General features: G+C 38.1%; 1 protein-coding gene across 1 annotated transcript in view; it reads left to right on the forward strand.

Annotated features, from left to right (window-relative positions):
* The window catches only part of LOC106870186 (autophagy-related protein 2 homolog B), a 161,036-nt gene that overhangs the window by 93,198 nt on the left and 57,838 nt on the right, over window positions 1-10,000 (forward strand). Inside the window, exons 16-18 of the mRNA XM_014916188.2 lie at window positions 4,097-4,269; window positions 6,077-6,173; window positions 8,178-8,379. Coding sequence (XP_014771674.1) covers window positions 4,097-4,269; window positions 6,077-6,173; window positions 8,178-8,379 — 472 coding nt within the window. The remainder of the gene's footprint in view (window positions 1-4,096; window positions 4,270-6,076; window positions 6,174-8,177; window positions 8,380-10,000) is intronic.

Below are 10,000 nucleotides of genomic sequence, written 5' to 3' on the forward strand. Positions count from 1 at the left end.
CTCTCTCTTTCTCTTTCCCTCCCTCTCTCCCCCCCCCTCTCTCTCTCTGTGCTGTTATACTTATATATGTATGCACAAATTTTTCTTAAGTCCCTTTCAACCCTTGCAACAAGTGTGCGCACACACACATTACATGGATCTAGCCCACTACTTCCAAATTAGTTCAGCAACACGATAGAATATTTAGAAAAGATATGTAGACATGGCTGCATGGTAAGAAGCTTGCTTCCCAACCATATGATTCCAGGTTCAGTCCCACTCTATGGCACCTTGGGCAAATATCTTCTACTATAGCCTTGAGCCAACTGAAGCCTTGTGAGTTGATTTGCAGGATGGAAACTGAAAGAAGCCTGTTGTATATACATGTGTATGTGTTTGTCCCTACATCACTGCTTGTCAACTGGTGTTGGTGTGTTGAAATTCCTATCACTTAGTGGTTCAACAAAAGGGACTGATAGAATAAGTACTAGGCTTAAAAAAATAAATAAGTCCTTGGGTCAATTTGTTGGACTAAAACCCTTCAAGGTGGTGCTCCAGCATGGCCGCAGTCAAATGACTGAAACAAGTAAAAGAATAAAAGAATATATATGTACATATGTGCACAGGCACAGGAGTGGCTGTGTGGTAAGTAAAAGAGTAAAGAGAGTATGCCTATGTAACTCCCATATACAAGGAGTTACATGTATCAACAAATGTTTGCCTAAAGAGTTTGACAAGTTACACAAAGTGAAACTTGAGGTTTTTAGTAACTTTTAAAGTGTTTTTAGCTTAAAATATAACAATACATACATGCCTGCATCATCATCATTTAGCATCTGTTTTCCATGCTGGCATGGGTAGGACAGTTTGACCAGAGCTGGCAAGGCCAGGGCCTGCACTAGGCCCCACTTTTCTGACATGGTTTCTACGGTTGGATGCCCTACCTCATGCCAACGACTCCACAGAACGTACTGGGTACTTTTAACATGGCACCAGCTCTGGTCTCAATTCTGCTGTAGCAGGCAGGTCTTTTTGCATACATGTATTATTATGAATGTACGTGTATTATGCAGACAGTTGTGTGGTTTAGAGGATTTGCTTTGCGACCATATGGCTTCAGGTTCAGTCTCACTGCTTAGCACCTTGGGCAAGTGCCTTCTATTATAGCTCCATGAGTGCGTTTATCCCCACACCACTTGACAACCAATGTTAGTCTATTTGTTTATGTCCCTATGACAGCCAGATCTCACCTGATGAAATGATGCAGTTATGCAATGATATGATATGTAATTATTACACAACAGCAAACTGCATCATATTACATAGAGTATCATGTACGAAAGAAACCCCCAAAAATAAACAGACAGATCAAAACATCATTATGTGCATTTCAATAGCATGATCACTTAGTCATCATTTAACATCCATATTTCCACGCTGGCATGGGTTGGATGGTTGGACAGGAGCTGGCAAGTTTCTCCCCCTCTCTCTCTCTCCCTCTCCTTCTCTCTCTCTCTCTCTCTCCCTCCCCCTCTCTCTCTCTATATATATATATATATCTATATATATATAGAGAGAGAGAGAGAGAGAAAATACAAGGAGTTTATGTCAGGATGACTCAGACTAATAGGTATGTATTCTGAGAGCCTGAATAATTATGCCACCAAAATTCTAGTTTGAACAGTAGTTGAAGTTATGGTTATGTGATAGTTTAGTTCAAACTGGCTAAAAGTGGCTTCCCCTTGATTCAATAGGTGTAGGTTAAAGTAGTGAGGCAAAGCAAACATAACAAAGGCATTTAATTCAGTCTAAATTTAGCTATATAATGAGTGGTAAAAAATAGTGGAAATAGTCTCCAACAGCTGTTTCTGGGATATCTCAGCTATTGGAGCATCATATCGAGTGAAGACTCTGTATGTTGGGTTTCCATCATTGGAGAGATATAGGTCAGACTATGGAAGAATGTTCCTCATCAGTGACATTTGTGGTTCATTATGCGCAGGAGGGTGGGAGGTTCTGATTAAATCTAGTCAGATTGGATATTCTTTTGGCAAATCAATGATCAGAAAGAGTGGTTAAGTGGTACAGCAAGGTGAGGAGGGGAAAAAATTGTTATGCAGTACTCCTTATTATGGCAAGGAATGACCTTCGATATACTGAATAATATATATATCCAATACAGATCTCCTACCTTTGTATTTTTGCTCTTACCAGAATATATCTTTATTGCATGCACAATGCTGGATCTGCTAGTATTTACTTTCATTTCCTCTTAATATGGAGTACTGCATAACAATTCTGAAGAATTGCTTCATATGAAAGGATTTGGGTGATTTCAAGCCAGTTGTATGAAAATGGTTAAGTTTCTATCTCATTGGGTTTCACATCACTGAAGTGTCCAATTGTTACTTGCTCTCCTATCAGAGGGAAACCTGTATCCTGTTACTTAATGAGAAATAGCAACCAGATCTCCATTAGCTAGCTCTCTCCCACCTTCAAAATGGAAGGACATGTATAATGTAGTATTAGATATATTATGTGGAGGCGCAATGGCCCAGTGGTTAGGGCAGCGGACTCGCGGTCATAGGATCGCGGTTTCGATTCTCAGACCGAGCATTGTGAGTGTTTATTGAGCGAAAACACCTAAAGCTCCACGACGCTTCGGCAGGGGATGGTGGCGGACCCTACTGTACTCTTCCACCACAACTTTCTCTCACTCTTACTTCCTGTTTCTGTTGTGCCTATAATTCAAAGGGCCAGCCTTGTCACACTCTGTGTCATGCTGAATATCCCCGGGAACTACATTAAGGGTACACGTGTCTGTGGAGTGCTCAGCCACTTACACGTTAATTTCACGAGCAGGCTGTTCCGTTGATCGGATCAACTGGAACCCTCAACGTTGTAAGCGACGGAGTGCCAACAGACAGAACAGATATATTATGCTTGGAAAATGTATGGTGGCCTAAAATGATAACATAGCAAGTTCCTCTACATTGAATCATTAATGTCTATATAGAGTCTTTGAGGAAGATTCTATTCAATTTTTATATCTCATCAACCAGCTTTCTGCAATCTTTAATATTGTTAACTGCCATGTTTTAATTCTCTGAATGTTTGAGATTGTTGTTAATAAGATTATAATTACTTTGCTATTAACCTCTTTTTGTAAATGTGCCAGACACCTTAGTTGCTTGCTCTCCTACTAGAAAGGAGACTGTAAGAATGAAATAAAAGTTTCTAGTTCTACTCCAGTCTAGCAACTATTATCAACAAATAAAACAACTGATGACAAATGACTATCAAAAATGTTAAGTTGACATAAGTATACGTTTTGCTATTTTCTTAAGGTGAGGCCAATAGTTGCAATATTTATAATCTTACCCATATTTTTAGGTTCTAAATCATATGACATCAGGCCCCCATAATAAGGTTCAACTGAAACAAATTAAAACAGCAGGGGTCTTTGTGTATCTGCAGTGAGCAAGTTTATTCAAGCAGTTTAATGAAGCTATTCAACAGCAAAAACAAGAACAACAAAATCATATCTGTAACTATAAATATTAGAATGCACAGAATGATCTATAAATAGCTTATGTATAGATTGTATTGCTGTGTGGTAAGAAGCTTGCTTCTCAACCACATGGTTCTGGGTTCAGTCCCATTGCATGCATCTTGGGTAAGTACCTTCTATTATTGCCTATATATATATAGGTTATGAGTAATAGTGGTGTCAATTAGAACCAGAGGTTTCAGATAATATATATTTACACACACACACACACACATGCACGAGTGTGTGTGTGTGTGTGTGTTTTTGTCCCCCACCACTGCTTGACAACTGGTGCTCATGTGTTTACATGCCCGTAACTTAACAGTTCGGCAAATAGGACTGACAATAAATATCAGGCTTAAAAAGGTAAGTACTGAGGTTGATGTATTTGACGAAAAAAAATTCTCCAAGGCAGTACCACAGCATGGCCACAGTCTAATGACTGGAAAAGATAAAAAATAAAGAAAGACAAACAGGCAGACACACACAAACACCCAAACACACCTCATGCACATACACATAAAGTAGGAAATTAATCTTTGCTAGTGTTGACTGTTATTTTTGCAGATTCCCTATTCCTGACTTACGCAGTGAACCACAGGTAGATCGTTTGCCTTGGTGGAAACGGAATTTACGCCAAGAGGTACTTGTTTTGAAGCTAAATGGTGCATCATTCCACACTATCTTAAATTCAAATGACAGCAGGAAAATATATGAATTGAAATGCCATTCTTTGAATGGTAAGTATCATTAATGTCACTTTTAATCCATTGTTTTTAAATTTTCTTTTCTATACTTATTTGCCTTGTCACTATATTTGCCTGGATAGGAAATTTTAGACCTTTTCATATTGTATTGCAAGTTTCATTTTGCTGTAGCTAAATTCCTTTCCTACAAACAACCATTCAGCCTATTAACTTGACAGCTGTAAACCTCACCTTCAGTTGCCTTTGTCATGCAACATTAACCAGAAGTAACTATATCCTGATGAAAGCACATCTTTAACCCTTTAGTATTTAAACCGGCCATATCCGGCCAAAATATTTAATCTGTTTTATGTTCAAACTGACCAGATCCAGGCACTCACACCTACCCTACAATGTTATTCTACATTAAGTAATTACACCATCAAGATCTTGAAGATATGAGATAATGCATGATTAATTCAAATCAATGTGAATCAATAAGCATTATGTTTGATAGAATAATCTGAACACTAAAAGGTTAACATAACTAATATCATATTACAATAACTGGCCCTTCTTTTCAAGGCCATAAGATATTTCAACCCCTAACAATTATTGATACCTTACCAAGCTTAAGAAAAGCTCTCAATAGTGTATAGCTCTCACTCCTGGAACTGCGTTACCACTACACGCAGATATCCTGAATTGCATTCCAAAAAGGGGCACTCAACTTATTTGCATAAAATCACTTACAAACTCACTCCTGCCTCTGGGTCACAAGAGTACTGTCCCCTCACTCTGCCTTTTTTCACTGCCACTATAAAGCTTCCACTCCTCAGAGATGGCTGGGCTCATGCCACCTCTACACATCCACTCTCATGTCACTGCTCGCTTTTTTTTTTCCATCATCCTTGTTGTTTCTAAACCTGAGACCCACCACTAATCACTCTGTCCAGTTATTTTTTTCTCTATCCTTCTGATATTCCCTCTCTTCTCATATTTTTCCTGCAAGTGTTGACTTTCAAATGTTCAAGAGGAACATTAATGACATCAATCTGGTCCACACTCTAAAGTGGTTGGCATTTGGAAGAACAATCAGCTGTGAAAACCATGCCAAAACTGACCTCACCTGTGCTTGTACCTTGTAAAAAGCACTTAGTCCAGTCTGCTGGGTGGTTGGTGATAGGAAGGGCATCCAGCTATAAAAATCTTGCCAAAACAAACACAGAAGTCTGGTGCAGTCTTCTGCCTGGCCAGCTCCTGTCAAAATGTCCAACTCATGCCAGCAAGTAAGGTGGATGTTAAATGATGATGAATCTCACCAATCTAGGAGGGCTAGCAAAGGTCATGACCACTGCCCTTTCCTCTAAACTTGGCATTCAAAAAAAAAGAATGAGATTTCAAAATTGTAACAATGGTTCATAGGAATGTTTTTCTTAATAATGCTTGTTTAAGCAGCTTCATTATTTCTCTCTTTGGTAGAGTTTTAAAATTTAGGGGCAGTGGCACTCATTTAGGAAAATGCAATATGTATGATTTTGTCCTAGAAAATAGCTACCTTGTTCTGTTAATGTTTAAATAGTAAATATCAGAACTAAATAACTTAATATATTAAAAATATGAGGAAAGTAGTTGAGAAAAAGTAACAGTTATTAAAGGTCTTGGGTTTTTTTTTTTTTTTTTCCATTCATTAACTTTTATTCTTGTTTGTAACTATTTCATTTCACTCAAGTTTGTGGTACATAGTTCTTTTATTGGTACATCATACAGTGATTCTGTTTCAGAATGTCCTGCAAGTTTCTACAGAATTCTTTACAGAATATATTTTATATTGTCTATTAATCATAATGATTTATTTTAGGAAGTCTTGAAGAGAGTCCAGATTCTTCTCCAGTCCACTTCATTACAGTTGAACCAGAAGATGAGTCTGCACATAGTTATGGATTCAATTGGCCCCGGTATTTATTTTACATTCATTTATAAACTTTTAGTATTTAATTTGTGGTTGATTACTACCACAAATTCCAACCTCTTGTCATAGTTCATGTGGTGGTGGCAAAAGTCTGGGATTGCCTCATTAAGCTATACTGTCCGATGAAAGAAACTTTTACTTTTTCCTGCTCTGGCAAGAAGATCATCTCTGGTAATCTGGTATGCTGATGACATAGTGCCCTTCACAGACAACACAAAAGATGCTGAACATTTACTCCATCTCCTGGAAAATGTTGCTGCTAATATAGGACTATATGTGAATGAAAAGAAGACAGAGTTTATTACCTTGAACACAACACGTGAAATCAGAACCATCAAACAGAGGCCCTTGAGAAATGTCAACAAGTTTACTTACCTAGGTAGCAATATCATGTCCACTGAAAAAGATATTAAATCTTGGGTTGCTAAGGCTCGGGCAGCTATAGACAGTCTTAGAACAATATGGAAGTCAACCCTACCAGATAAATTGCAGAGACAGTTCTTCAGAGCAGTTGTTGAATCTGTGCTTGTATATGGATCTCCAACTTGGACTCTCACCAAGAGACTCAGGTGCCTAATATGACAGAATAAGTTGAGCGGTCTTGTAAAGGCTTCGACATTAGTCTATTTAATATCTATTACACTAGTATTAAATACATTTCTTTTATCAAGGCACCCTAGCGAGTTCCCCTTCTAGGCACAAGTATGGGCAAGATTGTTTATGGAAGAGTATTAGTCGCCCATGCATACATGCCTTGCCTCTCCATGCCACCGATATTAGCAGTGCTCAACATCTCTTGGAGGGAGCACCCAACAAAACAATGGTTATACAGGAATGTACCAACTCTCTCATCAACTATCCAAGAGCGGAGGTTGAGGTTTGCAGGCCACTGCTGGAGAAGTAAAGAAGAACTTGTGAGTAATTTGTTGCTGTGGACATCATATCATGGTACGACAGTGGCTGGAAGACCACGGAAGACATATATACAATAGCTTGCAGATGTTGGATGTTGAAAATACTAATGGAGGATCAGTAGGGATGGTGAAAGGTAGTCAGGCTGGCCCGGGCAATCAGCCTGTCTGGATGATGCCTTGATAAAAGAAATGTATTTAATACTAGTGTAATAGATATTAAATAGACTAATGTCGAAGCCTTTACAAGACCGCTCAACTTATTCTGTCATATTAAAAAAATAAATACAGCACATTAGATCATATTGTATAACAGAATGGTCACAAGTGCAATGCTGTTGATTGTGTCTTGTTCATCTGAGTCTAAACTGTAAAGAGTAAAGACCCCCTTTGGTCATGAATGTCCATGGGATTGCACCCCAGCGAGTTCCCCTTCTAGGCACAAGTATGGGCAAGATTGTTTATGGAAGAGTATTAGTCGCCCATGCATACATGCCTTGCCTCTCCATGCCACCGATATTAGCCTAGGGAAAGGCACCAGTGACGTTGTAACTCATTTCTATAGCTGAGTAAACTGGAGTAACATGAAATAAAGTGTCTTGATCAAGAATACAACACACAGCCCAGTCTAGGAATCAAACTCACATCCTTATGATTGTAAGCCTGATGCTCTAACCACTGAGCCATGCACCTTCACTGTCATATGGGTATGTGAAAATGGGTATTAAAATGATCATGTGAAATCAGTTTATTGATAAGTTGTAGCAATAATTCTTTCCATTATCTTCATTGCAGTTGTTTTTTCTTTAGTTATTTTTATTTTTTGATATTTCATGTTTCCAATTATTGTTTGAGCAGTGTGTTGAACTTTAGAAAACTGGACCAACCCTGTAAAATTGCTTAGTTGTAAAAAAAATGCTTAGTTATAAAAACTGTCATTAGACATAATTATCTATTTCAGGTGAGAAATACAAGTAGGCCCACTGATAGGGAAGTTGCCTGTTTCTGTAACTAATGTCTCATGTATTGTAAAACTGTTATTCATTTATTTATTTATTTTGTTTATTCATTTTTCTCAGAATGGTTATCACACAGACACAAGAACTTAACTCACTTTTAGAAGAAGAAAACAATGAGTCAGATGAAAGTACAAACTTTGACTCTTTGAATGGAGCTTGTCAGTTTAAGAAGCCAGAACCATCACCATTCTCTACAAAGAAGTTCATGTATCATAAAGAGGAAGTTTCTGACAAAAGCGAAGTGAAAAATGTCAGTGAAGAGGTAGAAATAAGCTTTTTTTTTTCACTTTGGTTATTTTTCTGGAACATTTCAGAAGAGAATGTACTGTTTAGATGAGATTAGGTGGCTGCACTGTTGATCACCTGATTACAATGAGTAACACGATTTTTGTCCTTGGGTAGCGACTGATATTTCCTATTTGCTTAACCCTGGACAGTGTAGAAAATGGCTAATATTTTTTCAAACTTTGCTTTTCTTATATTTATTCAAATCCCAAAGAACCCCTCTCAACAGCTTGTTATGATGCTCACCAACTATTCCTGCTCATGATCAGAGATGCACATATTGTTAGCTTCTAAGAGACATACTTAGGTTGTTATGGTCAAGCAACTTAGAAGCAAATCTGTAGTATTGAGTAGAATATTTGCTATAACAATATTTCTGCTTCAGAATCTCAGTACTGAATTTGTCTGAAATGTAATGGAAAATAAGCCAGTTTCAAAGCATTGATGTCCTGGTCAAAAAAGCAAAGTTTGAAGGGAATAGTTGTAATTTCTTTTGATCCCTAGATAGAAGCAAATAGGAAAATAACACTTATTGACCAAAGGCAAAAACAAATTAAAATTTTGTTACACAGTGCAGGCATGACTGTGTGGTAAGAAGCTTGTTTCCCAACCACATGTGTAGCACCTTGGGCAAGTGTCTTCTACTCTAGCCTCAGGCCAACCAAGACCTTGTGAGTGGATTTGGTAGATGACAACTGAAAGAAGCCCGTCATATATGTGTGTTTGTGTGTGTGTTTGTCTCCCATCATCGCTTGACAACTGGTGTTGGTGTGTTTACATCCTTAACGATTTGAAACTTAGTTGTTCAGCTAAAGAGACTGATACAATGAGTACTAAGCTTAAAAAATAAGTCCTGGGGTCGATTTGTTCAACTAAAAAAACCCTTCAAGGCAATGCTCCAGCATGGCTACAGTCAAATGTCTGAAACAAGTAAAAGAAAGTGTTAATCATTCAAATATTTTCTACTAAGCACTTGTCTCCTTGGACAATGTACATAACATTACTCTCTTTAATTTTTCTTGACTGACTGTGCTTTCTAATCTTTCTTCATTGTTGAATGGTTAGTTGGTGGGGTGAGCATTAAGCTTAAATATAATTGTTTCAATTTGTTGGCACTCCGTCGCTTACGACATTGAGTGTTCCAGTTGATCCGATCAACGGAACAGCCTGCTCGTGAAATTAACGTGCAAGTGGCTGAGCACTCCACAGACACGTGTATCCTTAACGTAGTTCTCGGGGATATTCAGCGTGACACAGTGTGACAAGGCTGACCCTTTGAATTACAGGCACAACAGAAACAGGAAGTAAGAGTGAGAGAAAGTTGTGATGAAAGAGTACAGCAGGGTTTGCCACCATCCCCTGCCGGAGCCTCGTGGAGCTTTAGGTGTTTTCGCTCAATAAACACTCACAACGCCCGGTCTGGGAATCGAAACCACGAGTCCGCTGCCATAACCACTGGGCCATTGCGCCTCCACAATTGTTTCAATAAAAGCCATCCTAATATGCTAATTTTGAAAATACATATAAAATAGTTTTCAAAAATCAATAAATTTTATAATTAATTTTATTTTTTTAACTCTTTTGCATTTAAACCAGCT

The sequence above is a fragment of the Octopus bimaculoides genome, chromosome 3, assembly GCF_001194135.2.
Source record: "Octopus bimaculoides isolate UCB-OBI-ISO-001 chromosome 3, ASM119413v2, whole genome shotgun sequence".
Lineage (NCBI taxonomy): Eukaryota > Metazoa > Mollusca > Cephalopoda > Octopoda > Octopodidae > Octopus > Octopus bimaculoides.